The sequence below is a fragment of the Drosophila elegans genome, unplaced genomic scaffold, assembly GCF_018152505.1.
Source record: "Drosophila elegans isolate 14027-0461.03 unplaced genomic scaffold, ASM1815250v1 contig_208, whole genome shotgun sequence".
Taxonomy (NCBI): Eukaryota; Metazoa; Arthropoda; class Insecta; order Diptera; family Drosophilidae; genus Drosophila; species Drosophila elegans.
Window position 1 is genome coordinate 16,973,595 of NW_024545578.1, and position 19,527 is coordinate 16,993,121.

Below are 19,527 nucleotides of genomic sequence, written 5' to 3' on the forward strand. Positions count from 1 at the left end.
GTCAAACGCAACGCGGAGTCAGTGTGACGAAGTGCGTCGTGCGCAGCGGCAGCGTTTTTCCTTTTCCCCTTACCAACACACACAGAGAAAAACGCAAGAAAATCGAATAGCTCGTATTGTATCTGTGTGTGAGTGCGGGCAGTGAAATTTACAGATACATCTGCGAGTGTGCAACTGTAGCCACATGTGTGTTCGTTGGCAGGAAAACCATGCATTCACAGTGAAGTTTTGAAACGAAAATTTTGGAACGAAATTCAATCAATTTAACTGCGAAACTAATCAAATAAATAAAAAAAAACAGCATGGAAAATCTGCATCAGGAAAATGGCTTGGAAAGGAGTACCAGTCAGAGCTCGACTTCATCAGGTTTGTTTAGATTGGAGCGTTAATAATTTCCAATTATGCTTAGACGTCACACCCCCCCCCCCCCCAGTCTTTCCCCCCTCTGCCCAACAAACACGTTTTGTGTTCCAAAAAAAAAAAAAGGAAAACAACGACAACGACAACAAATTCAGTACGGAATCTTATCAAAGTCGAAGCTGATTGGCTCTGCGATCGCCCTAATATTTCGTTTCTGTTTTTGTCTGCTTGTTTTTTTGCTTTTTTTATATACTGCGCAGTTCTTTATTCGCTGGCGTGTGTTTTTTTTCGGTTTCTGTTGTGTTTTCGCCATTCGCTGATTTGATATTTTATTGGCAAATGGGGGGCTTGCATACACAGAGGTGTCATCAACCCCCGAACGTTGACCGACTTTTCCACCAAACCCCACCCCTCGATCAAGGACACATTGTCCAAGTGAGGATTATCCTCGCCTCAGTGCATTTGAGGCATAAGATCTTTGAGATTTACAAAGCTAGTTGTGCGGCGAAACGAGTTTGCTACTTATAGCCTATAAGAATGGAAAGAGGGATACTACCGAAGGATAATCACAGTGGTGGTTGTGGCGGTGGTGGTGGTTTGACCAAATTGAAAGATTTTCATTCAATTAGGTTTCTTATCAGACGCAAAAGAATTTCGAGATCTTCGAGAAGTCCATTCACGTTGTCGGGGAAATGAGTGAAAAAATGCGACCTAGAAATGCCAGCAACCCCCGAAAATGAAAATTTTGATTTCAGATAGGCCACAGCGCATGAGAATGCAGTGCTGCGTGTATCTGTATCAGTATCTGTATCTGGGCGATACTACGAGTACAAGAGGCCGTTTCGAAGATAAGCAGCCCAGCCAGCGAAATGGGAACGGAACGGGCGAACGGGCGAAGTGAAAACAATTTATGAATGAATGAACCAGCCCAAATGGATGGGCGTGCGAGTGTGTGAGTGAGATGAGCCCCTGCTTAGATAATGGAATGAATCCACTCGGCTCTTTCAGCTCTCCGTTTCCAAAAATATTTCTTATAATAACAACGAAACCTGTTTTCTGCCCTCAATGGGAGTTGGTGGGGGAAGGGGGAAGGGGTGATGCGGATGGGGACGTAGATGTGGATGTGGATGAGCGGCATTCTAACCCAAGCTGAACTTGCCTCGCGGCAAATGGGGCAAGGACACGATGAACACAGAAACACAGATCCCTAGTTGTTCAGCTGCCGCTGGCTCATTTGAATAACAAAACCTTGAACAGGGATTCCCAGACAGGATATCGAATTGAGCAACGAACTCAAGTTTCCTTTTCATTTCATTTCATTTGATTTCTTTTCCATCCAGCGAATCCTGCGAATCCCGTGAATCCTGCGACTCCGTTGGAGGAATGCGGCTGTGTGCGTCTGGGCAAATGCAAATGGTTCAACGTGGCCAAAGGATGGGGCTTCCTTACCCCCAACGACGGCGGCCAAGAGGTGTTCGTACATCAAGTAAGTTTTTATAAATTATTGAACACACCAAGTTTAGAGATAATTACAAAGGTAAGGCAATTACCAATAACTTAGCTTACTTAACAATAGAATATATTTATTATTTTATTATTATTAAAAACCAACTATTAATAATCTTTTAGTTTTCATTAAGAAACACTTGTTAAAAAAACAGGCTTATAATAAGTATTTTCCCAACATGATATTAACCAAACCTATGTTTATTTAAAAACATTGATTTTATGCAAGTAAAAAAAAATTAATAATATGAAAAGGTTTAATTTAACAAAACAGTAATGCCCTTTGTTGCTACCTTCAGAGCGTCATCCAGATGTCCGGCTTCCGATCGCTGGGCGAGCAGGAGGAGGTGGAGTTCGAGTGCCAGCGCACGTCCCGCGGACTGGAGGCCACCAGGGTGTCGGGGAAGCAGGGCGAGAACTGCCACGGCAGCACCTACAGGCCACGCATGTGAGAAGGGCTTGTCCCAGTGTCAACCGCGACCACCCACTGACTTTCCCGACTTTTCCTTTCCCCTTTCCCCCCAACACAGAAATCGTCGCACTCGCCGCATGCGTTGCTACAACTGCGGCGAATTCGCCAACCACATTGCCTCCGAATGCGCCTTGGGTCCCCAGCCGAAGCGCTGTCATCGCTGTCGGGGTGAGGACCATCTCCATGCCGACTGCCCGCACCGCAATGTGGTGAGTGTTTGCCACTGAGCCTGTGTCCCAATCTGAGGACTAAATCCTTTTGCAGAACCAAGCCCACAGCGACCAGAGCAGCAGCAGTGGAGCTCCGGAGAAAAGCGAGGAGACCACCTGAGAAATCTGAGGCGATCCGTGGACAACGGATTGGTAGTTGGAAGTTACAAACTTCTTTGACAAGTACAAAATGGTAATCTTAAAAAAAACACGCATCAAATCAAAGAAACCCACGTACAACAAAACTAGCTGATACTTTTAGATATAAGAGGGGGTAAAAAAAACAAAGCACCCCAAAAAATAAGTTTAGGCTAAGTTTATCCTTTCATTTTATACTACAAATAAGGCTTTTGACTAAAGTACAATTAAATGAATTAAGCTAGAGAGAGAGAGAGCATCCCTTGGTCTGCTAACCAAAGTCAGAGCTTTTGCACCCTTGGGGCCGAGCTTAAAGCTCTCGGTTGATAAGGAAGTCCTGCTCGCGAGTCACGTGGCCACTGACAACATTGGAGCTTTCCTTGGGGCAACAAACAGAATCACCATGAAAACGCAGAATCACTGTAAGCTGGAAACCTGAGTCCTGAAACCTGAAACCCACCCCCCGGTGCCAGGTCGCCACCCCCAGAAAGTGAAACAGAGTGAGCAGCAACAACAAACAGATTGGGCGAGGACATGGCCGGAAGGAGAGTAGAAAGTCGAGAGTCTCGCTCTCTCTCTCTCTCTCTGCATTTATTTTTTTTTTTGACTCTTGGCCCTTTGGCTGTTTTTGTTGTGGTTTGGACGGTTCGCCATCAGTTTGCAACATTGTTCGGGCCCGCTCGTTGGCTCTCGCTGTCGCGCTTTTGTGTCCTTCGCAAGTAAGCAGGAGCGGGATGCCCAAAAGGATGCAACGCTTATGCGGGACCCTAGAGCCAGCGTCGAGCTCAGTCTCAATTGATCTCTGCCAGAGAATTGTTGTGTGCAACGCGGCGGAATTTACATTTACAACATTTTAACACAGATTCAAAGGACCCAATTTAATGGACAGCTAAATCAAATCAGCAACTTAAACCAAAAACAATAACTTAGACAACTAAAAGAATTTCAACAAAGTTAACAAAGCGTTTCAGCAACAAATTTTCAATAACCAATAAATACAATTAAAAAACTTACAAAACTTATTAATAAAAAAAAAAAAAAAAAAAACAGGAAACCCGAAAACATTTGTACCATTTTTTTTTGCAAGTACAAAAACTTTGCAAGAAGTACAAGTTTTTCAACGCAAAAAATATGGAAACGAAAAATGATGGCGAAAACTAAGAGTTCAAGGTTAAGAGAAAATGCGAAAATTACCTTTTTAACTGGGAAAACAATAATAAAGCCAACATCAACTGACAGTAACAAAAGCAACGTCAACGTCATCGCATATTCATTTGGGGCAAGCCACAAAATAAAACCAAGGCACACAAAGGCACTCTCGCACACTCGCTTACAGTCACACACACACAGAAACACACACACACTCTGAATTTACAACCAGATTTACATGGGGAGCGCCTGTTATGTAATATCCTCCTTCTGACGCTGTCTCCTGTCATGTCGCAAGTCCTTGTTCCTTGTTCCCAGCTCACTGCTCCCTGCGCCCTGTTTCCCCACTCCTCGTGTGATTCCCGTGTATGTGGGGGGTGTGGCATGGCATGCACCTCGGATTTGCTGCCCCTACGGGTGCTAATTTGATTTAACTCGCTGCATGGGCACGGCATTGAGACATCAGGCCGAAGGACGACTAACGATTTACGAAGGACACTGGCCCATCCCAGCTATTGGTAACACATAAAGTTAGGGAAGCGCGTCGAGGTGTGTCTGCCTGCTGTGCGTTTTTTATGGCATGCTAATCGGGGCCAAACGAATATGAGTGTATGTATATTACGCATACGCCGCGTGCTCGATGATGATTTGAGTGAATTTGTTTGCGAAAAGGAGTTGGGTTGGGCCTAATTAACGAATGTGTGTCATAATGCGACAGGCGTTAGTAGGTCAAGTAGATGCGATGCTGGGCGGTTGGAGGTCGCCGCAGGTTCAGTGGGGGAAAAGCTCTGGCCAAAAGGACAACGACAACCCGAGGACGAGGACTACAACGAGGACGAGGACGAGGACGGGAACGAGGTGAGATGCGATGCGATGAAATGAGATGAGATGAGTCGCGTTTTTGGAGAGCGAATGGAGGGCGACAAACGAGTGCGAGTAAATAAATAGATGGGCGTTTCTGGCCATTCAGACATTACACATTCGCCCCGTGGCACTGGGTGTGGGATAATCTCTCCTCGATTTAACATTTATTTTGCAATTTTACAAATTCTCAATGTTCCCACTCAAACTTTCTCTCTGACTGTCGTTTGCACCTCACTTTCACTTTTTTGCTTTCCTCACCCACATTCCAAATGGAACTCGATTTAACGTTTTTCACTCCTTGTTCTTGCACAGGCAATGTAAGAATGAACCTCCACTCTTTGTCTCTGGCATGATTCGAATTAAAGCAACCAAAAACTCTAACCTAAATCAATTAATCTAACAAATCCATAAACGGTTACAAGTTCCAACAACCAAAACACAATGTACAAAGCCTAAACATGCTTAAAACTACTACTTAAACAAACAAACTAAACCGAAATCAAGGAAACTTCTAGTTAATGTGCTAAATCTATACAACTTCACAAAATCTTACAAATAAATTGTAAAAGGTAAGTGCTTTAGAATTCTTTCTTAATATATTTTAGTGTACTGATTTATTCCTACGATTCTGAGTGTTATAACTTTTAATGTAATCTTATGAGCACCACTTTCCACTTGAATGAAGTAGTTCAATTAAATAAGATTATTGTACATGGTTTCTTTTGCTAAACAATTGCCTTAGTGAGATCGACTCAACGACACAACACACAACTTAGTCTACAAAGGCATCTTTTCAACGGCCAAATTCCATGCGGGCAGGCCGCGGCACACATAAATGCTGTAGTTGTAGACCTGAGGCTCCACTTTTCCCTGCTGCACCAGCGAGATAATGGAGCAAAGGCTGCCCAGATGATAGTTGGGCTCAACACTCATTGTGGTCGCGCTTTTCTCCTTTCCTGAAATAAATAATTGTTCTTTTATATAATTATTGTCCAAGGTTTTAAAGGGTTATATTTGTATAGTACTTAATATCCACTTAATATCCTATCATAGGTTAATCCCTGATCTTAAAACCCACCTTTAATAGTGCCACTTTTGAGCCAAGGCACTCGATCGATTTGCGTCCACGGGATTACTTGTTTATCGCCGGGAGCCAGCCAAAGACTCAAGGCTGTGGCCGACACTGTATCTATATTGCCATCCAATGCGGGCATTAGAGTGCCCACTATCGAGGGGCATAACGCTCCATGGTAATAATCATGTGCACCGTACAGAGCGCTGTACAGGCCCGTGCTTAACATGCGCGTAGAATCGCAACCAAACAGGAAGACCACGCCGCATACTTGGGCTCGAGAAATCGTGCGTCCATTGACGTACTGCAGCCCAGATCCGTGGCCAGCGTAGCTACAAATTACATCACAATTGGTTAGTTAAAGTCTCCCCATTTCTTATTCATATAAATTTGCGGCTCACACAAAACAATCCGCCTTAAAGGCCTGCTTCAATATCACCTCCTCGTTGGGCACTGTATCGAACATATGCTTCCATTGCGGGAGCCAGTACTCAAAGAAGCTGCGCAGCCTGCGACTGGAGTTGACCAAATCCGCATCCGGATTTATAACACACATGCCTTGCTTGATGTTCGTAGTGTAGTAGCCATGCTTTATGTTCGATTTGTGAATCTGAAACAAGCGCCATAGACAATGCAGTGATTTGATGCGGGTAAACTCTTGAACGGTGACTAACTGCTCCCAGTTGAAATGGTCAAGGCGCTAAAAAAATGCAAAATAATTCAAATTAAATATAACAAATAACACCAACTGCTTTATAAATACTGTTGTGGTTAGGCCGAGGTTGGAGATGTTTCATTACTTGAAATCTTTAAGCTACCTCATCGACCACCAGGATGGTGGGAAATCTCCTGCCCACCAGCGGCTGCCGCTCCTCTAATTGATTCCAGTCGCTGGCGAAATCCTTGAGCATATCGAACACCGACTGGATTTCGTTTTCGTTGCTGGATAGCTCATAGCAGATGAGCTTGAGATTCGCTGAGTCCAGTCGATTGGCATGCAGAGCAGCTTGGGAGAGCAAAACGCGCTGGTGACAACTCCACTGGTTGAGCAGGCAGAAATCATCGACGCGACCATAGATGATCTTGGCCTGTCTTTTGGCATCACTACAGTCGTAGCGTTTCCCGAAGAACAGAAAGGAATAGGGAAGGATTATGTCCCGCAAGTTGGCGTGGAGTTTCTGGAGAAGATTCTAAATTTGTATGATGCATTTTTAAGGCCTAAGCATCGAACTCACTTGCAAATAGGATTCAAAAAGTTTTAGCTCCTCCCAATACTTTTGCTTAACCTCCCTGCTCTTCACATTGAGTGGATCCACAAAGACCACTCGCTTGAATCTCCCCACCATAGTGCTGTATTCCCGGAAGAGATTGGCCAGATTGTCGCCAGCAAATCTCAGGCAAATGGGTCCCAATTGGGGGCTTCTACAGTGACGCAGCAGGCTGAGATAAATGGCTCCATTGCTGGCCATTATCTCATTGAACACAGAGTAGGTGGTGGCGGGATTGAAGCCCTTGCAGAGGTGCAGGATACACCATTCGCTGGGCATAGTATGACATATATCCGAGATGCGGGTTAAACCCTCTGTGGGATTCCGTACGCCCTCCAGAAAGTCCATGTACTCAAAGGCGTCTTTGGTGGGCTGTTTAGGCGGTTTCTGCTGCTCCACTTCCTGAAGTCGCTTGAGGATGTTCTGCCAGAGTTTGTTGCTAGGGTCGATGATTATTAAGAACTTGAATATTAAGGGATTTTAGTGTTATCCCACCTTTTGTAGTCCACTTTTTCCTGGCTAGAGGCTGACCTTATCAGCTCCTCCGTTGTGGGTCGTAGTTTCTCCAGTTCCTCCGCTTCGGTAATATATCGCATGTCGGTGGAATGGAATTGGGCTTTAACCTGGTAGTAAATCGAGTGATCCACATTGCCATTGCGATATTCCTCGTCGGCGCGTAGTAAATTATATTCTTAAAAGAAAACGAATGCAAATGGTGAAATTGGAATGCGAATTTTGGCGCTTATTAACTTACCCTTCGCCTCGGGGCCCACATCAGCACTGGTCACATTGGCCAGTACCTTTGCCTCACGCAACTCCTCCAACATATCTTCGTATTTATTATTTAATTAATTGTTTATTTTCAAACTCTGGCGGCGTCGGTGTTTTTTCAATCCACAAGTTGCCTCCTCCTTCCTCCGCCACAAGCGATAACGATAGTTCTGATGTTTCCTTTACCAACACTGAACTATCGATAGGTGATGGTGAGTGATGTGGAACCAGTTCATTTATGGGGTATGTTTTAGGACTTTTTTTAAATTTCGCGGTTAAAATCATGTGTGCTCAAAGTGTAAAAACAATGTAGCGCATAAATTGTTAAATTTAATTTAAACGATGGACTTTTTGGATATTTGGCATATTCTTCACTAAGATTTGTAAGACATTTTATACTTAAGGTTTTCTTCAACATATTCGAGAGCCCGAAAACATATTTAAACAATTAATTGAAATATTTTCATTTTGCGCTTTTTCATTAGTTAGTGAATATAAAAACATGATTGTTGATATTCAACATTAAAGTCATCACAGCTTTTAGTAAAACTCGTTTTTGGTGGTTGTTGCCTGCAAAAAGCTTTTACATTATTGTTGTTTGCGGCCATTCATTCATAAAATCATGAATCGAGATGAAAAGGTGCAAGAGATTGCAGGTTGGCCGAAAAACAGATGTTAGGGTTGCCACCCAGCACATTTGTGAGGATGAGCAAGGGAATCTGCGCAGCAACCACACCCTCAAAAAGGAACCTTTAAGTCATTTAAATGCTGCTAAAGATGATTTTTAATCTTGTTAAAATATATTTTAGTCAGTCAGATTTAAGGTATCAACTTTACGTATACATGTAAGCTGGAGTTTCCGTTTGGTGACCCTTAGTTTTTGGCAACCCTAAACCACACCCTCCAGTTGCCCTAAAAAGCCTTACGCAACAACAAAAGACGGACACGCACACACATATGGCCAATTATTGCAGCCATGAAAAAAAAAATAAAAACCTTTTTTAGACATTTTTGGTTAACTTTTCAACTGATACATTTTGTAGGATTTTTTTAGTTGAGGGTTTGTTTTTGTTTGTGCTGGTGTGACGCGATTTTTAATCTCTGCCGCTGCCTCTGCCGCCGTCAGCTGCAAGCTGCAGTTTTCTAATGACGTCTTTTGGAGGCAGCGAGAGATAACGGTATTTAACCAATGTGGGTGGGTGGTTAGCCTTGTATATTCACTTGCCCTGAGTTTTAATATTAAATATGTATTCTTTTTTAAAACTAAAAGATAACTAGCATTGACTTTTTCTAAGACAATTTTTAAACATTTAAAAACAATTGAATGCAAGCGGCTAGAGCGAATAATTACCGTTAGAGAAGCTGCAGCTGGTCGCTGTCTTGACTTATCGAAAGTTTCGTTAAATATTGAAATGGCGCAGGAGCAAGAAGTCATTCTCTCTTTCACTCTCTCTCTGCCTCTGTCGACGTCGACTGCGGCTGCGACGCCGACGTCAGCATCCTTTCTACTTATTAATTTTGATGTTGCTTTTCACTTTTACTTTGTGGCATGTGGAACGTGCTGCTTCGAACTTTGGCTAGTGTTGGAAAATAGAGGTGGGCCTTAATTCGGAATTTCTCGGTTGATTGGCATGCTCAAAAAGGAAACCCACTTCCCACACCTTAATCCCCTCACCAAACCACCCACCTATTTTATTCACTGGCATATACCCTTTATGTTTTTTGACTGCATTATTGATGTCGCCAACTCGGCACGTTCGTTGTCCTTTCCGCCTAGCAAATTATAACATTAATATTACATTAACACACAACCATACGCATACATATGCATCGGGGAGACATTAAAAGTTTCGCACACAGGAGCACATGTAAGGAAGGACCAAAAACAACAGGAGGAGAGCCACCCCAAAAAAAATGGAGAGTGTGTGTGTGGCACACATTCCAACAGTTGCAGCGACGTCGCTGCCAGCTGCTCAGTCCGCGTCGCAGTCGACGTCGCAGCATCCCTTTTGCATTTGAGCGACTAGTCAAAACGAATTTCGAAGTCGACGTCGACGGTTGTGTCGCTTTTTTCTTGCTTCAAAAAATATTAACCTAAACAAAACAAAGCTTTCAACTATAATACTGAAAGAAAATAAAACAAAATCCAAATAAATAAATAGCAAAAACCGAAGCGTAAAAGTAAAGAAAATTCCTATAAAGTCACTGATAAAACATCGAAAAAGTGTAGCATACTTTTGTGCTTGAGTGGAAAAAACGCCCACGAGGCAGACGAAAATGAATTAATCAAGTTAAAATCAAGTAACAAACATTGTCAAACAAGAAAGGGCATTTAAGTAAATTAAGGTGTGGTGATTTATGCAACTTTTTTGAGGCACACACGCAGCGAAAAGAGAGGAGGGTTAAGGGGGGTCAAAGCCACTGCACATACCTTTAAGCTTAGACCACACACAGACACACTCATACACACACACACACACACACACACAGACGAGCGAGAGGAGCAGAAGAAGGAGAAGAGAAGGCATAGAAAATAAAGGATAACGACGAAAAACCAAGAAAGAAATCGAAATTAAAATATAAGCCTGTGGGAAAGGGAGATGGGGGAGCAATTTTCGGCTGTCGCTGTAATTCGACGCTCATCTCCTGCTCTACTTTGCTCTCTTTCTCCGCTCTTTCTTCGCGCTTTCTCTTCTCGGCTTTGCTCCTCTCCCGTTTCGTCAAGTGAAAACATTTCGTTTGGGCTTCGTCAAGTTTTGTAGGTATTTTGGCTACACGAAAATACACAGCGCCTTCATCCTGCTCGTTTCGTGGCGAAAAAAAAGGAAAATCTCGATTTTTCCAGCTTAAAATTACTAAAAAAAAAAACACCCAAAATTCCTTTAAAGTATAGTGAACAGTGATCCTTGAATAATATAACGAAGCTGGTTTCGCAAACAAACGAAAAAGCTAGCCAAAAGTGAACCTTTCTTCGGTGGGCCGCGAAAGGCGTTGCCAAATCAAAGGCCACAAGGATAAAACAACAAAGCCCTAACTGAACTTCAAACTAAATTCTAATCCAGGCACTGCGGCAAGAAGAAAACCTCAACAAATTAAAGATATAATCAACTGAAATATATACAACAAATTAATCATACGCACCGTTAAAAAGCATCAAGTGAAAAAATTGACTAACCGCAAAAACCAAAAGGAAAAAGCTAAGAAAATAAAGGACAAACAAAGGAATAAAACTCTTCACAGGAGGAGCAAAAGCAGCAGCATCAGCAAGAACATTCTGCTGCATAAATAATACACTCGACGCACGCATACGTATACGCCATATAGGCCAGGACATACCAGCAGGATACCATACTCGCAGAAACAACCACACACACCGACGGGCAGGACGTGCTCCTGTTTTATTATTTAACTGCTTTCAACGTCAGCAGCACGTTCAACCCGACGAAAGTCGATTGAAAGCCGCCTTCAACGGCCCCAGCATCCCTCGCTCGCTCTCGAAAAGCAAAAAAAAAGAGCGGGTCCTTTTGCTTGCCAGTGTGTGTGCGATAGCAGGAGCGACGTCAACGTCAATCCGCTCAATATTTATACATTGAACCGAGTCTCCTGGCCCACGAGTCACGGCCCTCTCAACGCAGACGCTCCTGGTCCTCCGCTTGGGCCCAAAATAAATAACATCTGACAGCTGCCCGAATCCTGAAAGCACTTAACGGGCAGTGAAAAGGAAGCCGAGGAGTCAAAGCGAATAGCGATACAATTTCCATAGGAAAACATCAACCAAACTGAACGCGATCTTAAAACAAAAACAAAACAATGGGCGCCAAGGAAAGTGTCGAGGCAGCCGCCAAAATGAACGCCGATGGCTGGGGCCATGTGGAGGTGTGTATTATTTATATAAAAAAAAACAAACTATTTCATAGCCCGACTATAAATCCTACTTCATAAGATTCCCAACAACCTAACGTTAGGTACATATGTTGACAAAGAAAAACAAAACAAAGTTTTTAAGCGAAAAAGTATTTTAAAAGCCATAAAAAGGCTTTTGATTTTTACTCGTTTTAATTGGATGGAATTGTATCAAACACTAATTTTTTTTTCAATAATGTATTATTATTTTAAAGGTTTAGGTTTAGCAAGAGACACTTATTTTTTTAATTACTTAAAATTGAATAAACAAATATCAATAAGTAAATATTTTTGTTTCTGTATAAGGCGAAAAATTCCCCTAGAAACATTTGTTAACAATAATAAAGTACAAAAATTAAAAATTCGTTAGAAACCTCTTCGCTATCAGCATTTGATCTTAAAGTTTATTTTAACTACCCGAAATTGTTCATTTGTTTTCGTTATAATGTCAAAATTAGGACAAAAATTTATTTCCACTGAAAGAGTGGAAAAACAAACTGCCAAAAGAAACCACAGCAAAACATTATTTGAACAAGAACCCTTACTTTTACTTTTCTTCCCGAAAGTATCCATAAAAGTCGTCCCTAATATTGTCAACAACTTGATGATCTATTTTGATGTGTCGCTCATCGCCCCCAATGTGTGTCAGACAGACGATCCCAATTGCAATTCTAATGAGAGTGGAGCGGGGCGAGAGTGGATTGATTTTAAAAATAAATTAGACAACAACACGTGCACTTAGCACGCGAACAGAGAGCACCGCGATGACGGTCCCATTTCCCCCATTTCCCATTTTCCATTTTCACTCCCATAACCATTCCGGATTCCCATGACAATTCCCATGTTGTGGTCCACTTGATGATCGCTGGCATGCATGTTTCTCCATCATATCTTGCCAGAGATCTGATCTCTTGAGCAGCCGGAGAGCTCCATGTGGGCGTTATGGCGCTCTCGAGACGCCAAGAGATCCGAAAAATAAGAGACTACAAGCCCCAGAGATGAAAATTCGTTGTGATTTCGATTTTCTTGCGTGTCGGTTAGTTGAGTCTGCGGCGTGCATTTGGGATGTTGTTTTGGCTTTTTCAAGATCTCGTCAGCCCCGATCCGTAAACCGCAATTCGAACCGTTCGGAAGCCGGCAACTGAATGGCCAAAATCGATTCATAAAACAGGTGTCTGTGTGGTGTGTCGCCCTCTGGGTCAAACGATGTAAACAAAAATAGCTATATATATCGTATTTATATATATATATTTATTGCGATCCAAATGTGCTTCTGTGCCAGTAAACAACAAATGTGGCCAACATATGGGCCATACTGTGAATATTTATAAAATTTAATCCACATAAAAATAAAATGTGCCACCATCACACCTTAGATTTTGCATCACTTCGGAGTGCAATGTCTGCGGGTGGTGTCCAAGAAAATCAAACGTGAAAACTTCAAAGCACATTTTCCGCTTTTCATCGTTTGGCCTGAGTTATGCATCGCTTTTGTTTTTGACACCTACACAACTTTTGTGGCGGTGGCGGGGAAATATTGCTGCACTAGCGTTCGCACCTCTCGGTCTGGCTTGATGATAATAAACTGTGGCGTGGGTTGCTTCAACGCTTTAATCTCACAGAGCCAAGCACCCGAAGACCTGGAACTTGTTGTGCAGCCTTCGTTGCAGATATTTTGAATTTTTTTGAAATTTATTGCAGCTTAATGATTGCTCAAGATGGTTATTAAAATCACTTCTTCCACTTCCCACTTCTTTTTACCACTTCCATTGGGCTATTTTTCAAAAACAAGTTACTTTTTTTTGCAGCTGTTATTCTTAAATGACCTAAAATAAACAAATACCTACATTGGAAAATCTTAAAATTAATAGAAATAATAAGTCTTTATAATTTTAGGAAATGTATTCCAAAAATCCATAGGTGTCTATTTCTACGAAAGGTTTTTAGGCCTTAAAGATTTGATTTCTATATATATTTCTTAGCCGAAAATATTTTTGTATAGATGGTATGGCAACTTGTAAGCCTATAAAGGATAGTAGAGAAAACCTTATCTTTTAACATAAGTATTATATATTTACTCAATAAATTAATAAATTAAATACATATATAAGTATAAGTAAAAAAAAGTATATTTAATATTCAACTATTCTCAATTATTTACAGCGATCGAGTCGCTACCACAACCATCGGCACAACCAGCGCTCACAGTCCCTGAATCGCGGACAGGCGCTCTCGCAGGCGGACGTGAGCGGCATGTGGTGACATCGGGGTGCCTCTGGTAAAGGTGAGATCACATTAGTTGCTCCATAATACTCGCCACAAGAAACTAACCCAATTTTGTGGCAGGATCTGCGGCAAGCTGCGCCAACTGCGCCATGGGTAACAAACTGAGCTGCTCCTGTGCCCCGCTGATGCGCAAGGCCTATCGCTATGAGGATTCGCCCTGGCAGAGCTCCCGTCGTCGCGATGGTCATCTTTTGAGGTGGGTCTTGGTCCTAAACCCTTCGAACTGAACCACTCTTTTAGCCCGACTCTGTTTATGTTCTCTGACTGCCGAAATGGGGCTCCAACAACCACCACCACCGCCACAACCAACTACTGACCCACAATTGAATTCGCTCTTTCGATAACTTTTTTCGATCCAACTAATTGTGTTCTTCTTCTGGTTTTTCTTTCTTTCAAAAAAAAAAAAAAATCAAATAAAATGATACAATTTACCAACTACAACTTACGACAAATCGAAACAAAAACACCTCAAAACAACACACAAATTGATGCGGCCTATCTAACAAACCACCAAAACAACTTAAAATGTATCCTGCTTCAACTTTTCCTTCCCACCTACGACTGCAACTACAACTACAACTACAAAAAACCAACTATAACAACAAAATGTGTTTCTTTGTTTTCCCAAATTTTCCTCTCCAACCCCCCGAAAAACCAAAATCTAATTGTGCATCAAATCCAAATTCGAATCGGAATCGAATCTCCTCCAAACAATCCAAATCAAAAAAAAAAAACCACTCCATCCATTGTCGAAACTTAATTAACCAACAATAGTTCGTTCAGGTTGTGGGCAGAGGTCTTCCATGTGTCAGCCAGCGGAGCCGGCACCGTCAAATGGCAACAAGTGTCCGAGGATTTGGTTCCTGTGAACATCACCTGCATTCAGGACTCGCCCGAGTGCATCTTTCACATCACCGCGTACAACAGTCAGGTGGACAAGATACTCGACGTGAGACTTGTGCAGCCAGGTGAGTGCACATTGTTGGGCGCCACTTCATCATCCAATTGCCAACCTGGCCACCCTTTTAGGTACACGCATTGGCCAGGCATCGGAGTGCTTCGTCTACTGGAAGGACCCCATGACCAACGATACCTGGGGCCTCAACTTCACCTCGCCCATCGATGCCAAACAGTTCCGCGAGTGCTGTGTAAGTATTCTCTTACGGTCTGGCAAAGCAAACATTTTCGCATAGCGACGACAACAACAATGCCAAACCCATAAAAAAAAAAATCCAAAAATCAAAAAATCTTTTAAACAAAAACAGTCAAAGCAAAAGAAAAACAAAAATGAAAATTAATTCAAAACCAACCTCAACTGATACCGATACCGATACCGAAAAACCTCAGCCACCCCACAACTAATACAGCAACACTAACAGAGGTCTGGCAGCGTGCTGTAATCATGCCCGCCAGCTGGAGCACTCAGCTGAGCCACCACCCCCAAAACCACTGCCAGAACCACTAGAGCCACCGAACCAAGCCAAAAAAAACAAAAGAAACCGAACCACCATCCACCCACAAGAAACTCTTTCGACACGACACACAGACTAATACTAGAAACACTGAAAGAACCCAAGGTGCCGACCAAGATGGTGACGACCAAAATGATAGCGATTATGATTATGATGCTGCCGCTGACGACGATGATAATGATGACGATGATGGTTATGAGCCAGTTGATGTTTGCTTTGCATATAAAACACATATCTCTAGCTATGTACTCTAAATATCCACAATCAATCTCAAGGTTCAGTGCCGCAAACACTCGAACAATCTGAAGATGAAATCATAATTAAGCTCTTCATTCGCTCACTATCACCGCAGTCACGGTCACTGTCATAGTCACAGTCACTTACTACGTTTATGCCAAACACGAATTTGTTATTTTGCAAACTTAAACTTTACCATGTGGTTTATAACATTTTAAAACTATTATATAGGTCAGCAAGAAAATAAAATAAAGCCAATTATATGTGGTATAAAAAACGAAAATTCAATGTAGCTTTTAAAAGAAAATCAATTTTATTGTTTAAGACATTCCAGTATTTATAATATTTATTATGTTTACATACATCACCACAGTGTAAACAATAATAATTATTTTTCTAAATTAATCTATTTATTTATTTATTTATAGAATGGGAGTTAAATTAAAGTAAACAAAATTTGCATAGTTGGCATAAGCAAAGTAAAACTCACCACCACAGTCTCCTCGCATAAACTTTCTAAAAAAACACTCACCGAAACATAACTCTTCCTTGTACTCGCTAATTAGTTGGAAAACTTGACGATTTTATGAAATTGGTTCGCTGAAAATTTGAAAACAATTTTTTTGTTTGTTTGTTTAGTTTTGAAAACTATATTGAGTTGTATGTGGAAATTTGCGTTCTTCGTTTTCAAGTCAACATTCATTGAGAAATTTGGCCAAGTAAAGTATAATCGTAGTATTTATAGAGACACACTCACACACATGCAACACAAGCACACATACAATACAGAGACATGCACCTGAAAAACAATCAAAGTCAGAAATTGAGGGAGAAATGTAAGAGATGTGCAAAAGTTTTAATGAGTTTCTGTCCGTTTTAAGTCCCCAATTCTTCTTAAAAATGAAAACTTAACGTGCTGTAAATATTTTATGAAATTATTAAATTAGAAACAGAAGCTGTGATGATGTACTCAAGCGCCACCATTTTCATTGTCTATATAAGATAAATTGATAACTGATTGATTGATAAACTTCAAACCTCTGTACTACTACTTAATTTCTGACCTATTCATCCATAAAGCTTACAACTGAAGAAACACATTTCAAACTGAAACTGGAACCCATCTAATATACACATACCATACCATACGCCTATTAATATATAGATTCTAATATAATGTAGTCAGACATGAACTATCTGGACTAGCCAAGTCTAATAATTGTTTCATTTTCTTTTCTTACTTTGCGCATCATTTGTTGCAGGTGTCTTACATTGTAAAAAAATACGTTAGTATCGCTTCATATTGTTTCTTTTTCACTGTGTACAGTGTACATCCAACACAGCCACACACAACTGAATAATTCTTGCTTCACCTAAGTGTCGTTTGATCGCCGATAAAGATAATACAAATATTATTAATATCCATGTAAAAGTTCACCCTCCCTTAAACGAATATCTCTGTTCAATCCGCAACGTCGGGCATGAGTAAGATCCTTCCATAAGTGTTTCACGCCACAACAACCACATACTGAGTGTCGTAATTGTTGTAAACTTTTCTGCTCTATGTGTCCACCCACCACAACCACCCAGCCACCAACCACTAGCCACCAGCCACTAGCCACCACCCACCAGCCCCAGTTTTCCACCCACTCTCTCGCTTTCACTCTCAGTGTTCGGAAAACTCACCTGAAAGTTGCCGGTCCTAGGACTCATTTGTAAATGTGAATCATCCAAGTGCAAAGATGAACAGCGAAACTATCCGATAACACTGAACGCAGACAGACACACGCCACACACCAAACACACACACACTAAAATTTGTTAAATGTATTTATATTATATATTCTTTCATTTCTTTTTCTCTCTTCTAATCATTTTTCGAAATCATTGTCGAAACACGCCAAAACTCAAAAACTATAAATCCTTCGAAATATTTCATTTGTAATGCATTTCATTTCGTACTTCAATTCGAAACATTTTCAAAAACAACCGATACCAAAATGAAAACCGACGGATATTTCTTTCGAAATTTATGAATGAATAAACACGCAACTCCAACAAACAACAAACAAAACTCAACAACAACTCAACTACAACAACAAATACCAATAACCCCCCGAATATGAACATTTTGAATGTACACCACGATTCTCTCTGAAATCTATTCTATCTATATATGATCCCCCCGTTTTCCCCCTTCGAAATGCTTTTATTATCTAACAATAATTTTATTTAACTACTCTAAATATATATTTATGTATGTATAAATATATTTTCAACTCGATTCGTTTGCATTTCACGTGTGCCACAAAACCTGAAACTAAAACAAAAACTTAATTTCCGAAAATGAATATGAAATTGAATGAAAAATCTCTGTAAATTGAAAACAAACAATTTGAACGCAATGACGATCGATGATCGATGAACGATGTAAATAACTGTGGAATCGTACAAATGAAAATGCAAAAGAAAAACGCAAAACGCTTTAAAACAATCGCACGTATCCTGTACTACAATACCGTCACCTATCCCCTACAATCCGTTTCCGACGAACCCTAATCCGATCCCCCGATCCCGATAATCCCGATCCATCCTCCTCTCCCACTCCGAGATCCCATGCAAGTGGGCGGTTTACGAATCGAAGCAATTTTCAAAAACCAAAGCCAGTATCACTCCAAGGAGAGCATTAGTTAGAGCCAGAAGGAGTTGCCGATATAGCGCATATATATTCTTGGAGCATCATTTATCGCCTCGAAGGCGGCTTCCATGGAGGTTTCTGAAACCGAATCGAATCCAGACGAATGGAACATAGTTATATTCAAGCAAACGCACATGCTTACAATAAATTGTTGAAGTTAACCCAAATCAAAGTTGTATAATCAAAAGAAATGTTAACGTTAGGCTAAGTCATTGTTCCAGCTGGAACAACGCTATATCGCTATATATAACAATCAAGTTATCAGTTACTAAATTGCGCCTAGCGCTGTGAAGAGAGAGAGAGATTAAGAAAAGATCCTAAATGGCCAAACTGCTGTAATTAAAACCAAACCAAACCAAAGAGCTCGTTTGTGTCCCACACACACTCTACTACTTCCTTCAAAAATCAAAAAAACTGCTTTTACTATCTAGATATTGTACTAAAGTAGAACAAGGCTTTCAGCACCCAAAGTCAAGCTTCAAACTCTTCTTCCTGCACCCTCTATTTAACTGCTACTCGTAGAAGTTCTCTAAGATATTTTCAAAACACTATCCAGTAACCAAAAAAAAAAACACACAGACACGCAAATTTCGCCGAGCTCTTAAGAGCGGCTCGAGCACAAAATATCTCCGTGGAGATCGCACCCCAGTTGATCCTTGATCCTGGGCGGCTAGAGATAAAGAAAGTCTGACAGAGTGAGACAGTGTAGAAAGAGAGGAGAAACCGCACACACAGAACCTTGTAATCCCAATCAACTAACCTAATGATAGTGCGACGTTTTACAGTCGCCTTCTTTCAAATTTTCACGAAAGGCCTCGTCGTCGTACTCGCTGAAATTGGATCCCCCGGGCAAGGGCAAGGTGAAGGCCAAGCGAAAGCCGCTCAGCACTCCGGCGTCGCCGTCGCGCGTCCGCCAGGAGCCCCAGTGCACCTGCATGTCCGCCGAGCAGTATGCGCGCCTGCGCACCGATCCCCGTGTTCGAGGTGAGAGCTATACTCCAGAAATCTGCCCCCCAGCCCGCGGTAAAAAAAAAAAACAACCCAAGGGAGCCCTTTTTGTTTTCATTTTCCGACACCTTTGTTTGTGTTACCCGAACATTTTGCGAACTCAGTGCTTAGCGA

At 41.5% G+C, this 19,527-nt stretch overlaps 4 protein-coding genes across 16 annotated transcripts in view; 3 read left to right on the top strand and 1 right to left on the bottom strand.

Moving 5' to 3' along the window:
- Positions 1-2,931, top strand: LOC108147422 (protein lin-28 homolog). The gene is made up of 5 exons (XM_017273879.2): positions 1-366; positions 1,701-1,846; positions 2,166-2,314; positions 2,397-2,547; positions 2,603-2,931. The coding sequence occupies exons 1-5, from the start codon at positions 303-305 to the stop codon at positions 2,666-2,668; spliced, it is 576 nt and encodes a 191-aa protein (XP_017129368.1). The 5' UTR covers positions 1-302; the 3' UTR covers positions 2,669-2,931.
- A 1,902-nt stretch (positions 2,932-4,833) lies between these two features.
- On the bottom strand, positions 4,834-8,711 carry LOC108147421. Its single transcript, XM_017273878.2, has 7 exons — positions 7,793-8,711; positions 7,534-7,729; positions 7,006-7,477; positions 6,589-6,948; positions 6,172-6,470; positions 5,777-6,102; positions 4,834-5,654 (listed from the first exon to the last, which is right to left on the bottom strand). Exons 1-7 carry the CDS (start codon positions 7,863-7,865, stop codon positions 5,476-5,478), a joined length of 1,905 nt encoding a protein of 634 aa, XP_017129367.2. The 5' UTR covers positions 7,866-8,711; the 3' UTR covers positions 4,834-5,475.
- A 1,297-nt stretch (positions 8,712-10,008) lies between these two features.
- LOC121467071 lies at positions 10,009-13,974 on the top strand. Of its 4 annotated transcripts, none has more exons than XM_041708012.1 (3): positions 10,009-10,155; positions 10,564-11,685; positions 13,876-13,974. In XM_041708012.1, the coding sequence occupies exons 2-3, from the start codon at positions 11,620-11,622 to the stop codon at positions 13,972-13,974; spliced, it is 165 nt and encodes a 54-aa protein (XP_041563946.1). In that variant the 5' UTR covers positions 10,009-10,155; positions 10,564-11,619. The 4 variants fall into 4 exon arrangements, with proteins under 4 accessions (XP_041563946.1, XP_041563947.1, XP_041563948.1 ...); XM_041708013.1 differs by having other exon boundaries at positions 10,698-11,685; XM_041708014.1 differs by having other exon boundaries at positions 10,872-11,685.
- A 113-nt stretch (positions 13,975-14,087) lies between these two features.
- The window catches only part of LOC108147419, an 87,277-nt gene continuing 81,837 nt past the window's right edge, over positions 14,088-19,527 (top strand). For 4 of the 10 annotated variants that reach the window (XM_017273871.2, XM_017273873.2, XM_017273859.2 and 1 more), the window contains exons 1-4: positions 14,088-14,194; positions 14,773-14,966; positions 15,028-15,146; positions 19,191-19,389. In XM_017273871.2, the coding sequence (XP_017129360.1) occupies positions 14,088-14,194; positions 14,773-14,966; positions 15,028-15,146; positions 19,191-19,389 (619 nt within the window). Of the gene's footprint in view, positions 14,195-14,772; positions 14,967-15,027; positions 15,147-16,969; positions 16,994-19,175; positions 19,390-19,527 lie in introns of all 10 variants that reach the window. The other 6 variants (XM_017273869.2, XM_017273863.2, XM_017273860.2 and 3 more) reach the window with 5 other exon arrangements.

What these genes read in the sequence shown, in the direction of transcription:
- LOC108147422 (XM_017273879.2), top strand. Translation starts at nt 303, where the DNA reads ATGGAAAATCTGCATCAGGAAAATGGCTTGGAAAGGAGTACCAGTCAG. An exon ending in TCAGAGCTCGACTTCATCAG is followed by an intron (nt 367 to 1,700) that starts GTTTGTTTAGAT and finishes TTTTCCATCCAG; the next exon opens with CGAATCCTGCGAATCCCGTG. An exon ending in ACTGCCCGCACCGCAATGTG is followed by an intron (nt 2,548 to 2,602) that starts GTGAGTGTTTGC and finishes ATCCTTTTGCAG; the next exon opens with AACCAAGCCCACAGCGACCA.
- LOC108147421 (XM_017273878.2), bottom strand. Translation starts at nt 7,865, where the DNA reads ATGTTGGAGGAGTTGCGTGAGGCAAAGGTACTGGCCAATGTGACCAGT. An exon ending in TGTGGGCCCCGAGGCGAAGG is followed by an intron (nt 7,730 to 7,792) that starts GTAAGTTAATAA and finishes TTTTCTTTTAAG; the next exon opens with AATATAATTTACTACGCGCC. An exon ending in GAAAAAGTGGACTACAAAAG is followed by an intron (nt 7,478 to 7,533) that starts GTGGGATAACAC and finishes CATCGACCCTAG; the next exon opens with CAACAAACTCTGGCAGAACA.
- LOC121467071 (XM_041708012.1), top strand. Translation starts at nt 11,620, where the DNA reads ATGGGCGCCAAGGAAAGTGTCGAGGCAGCCGCCAAAATGAACGCCGAT. An exon ending in ATGGCTGGGGCCATGTGGAG is followed by an intron (nt 11,686 to 13,875) that starts GTGTGTATTATT and finishes AATTATTTACAG; the next exon opens with CGATCGAGTCGCTACCACAA.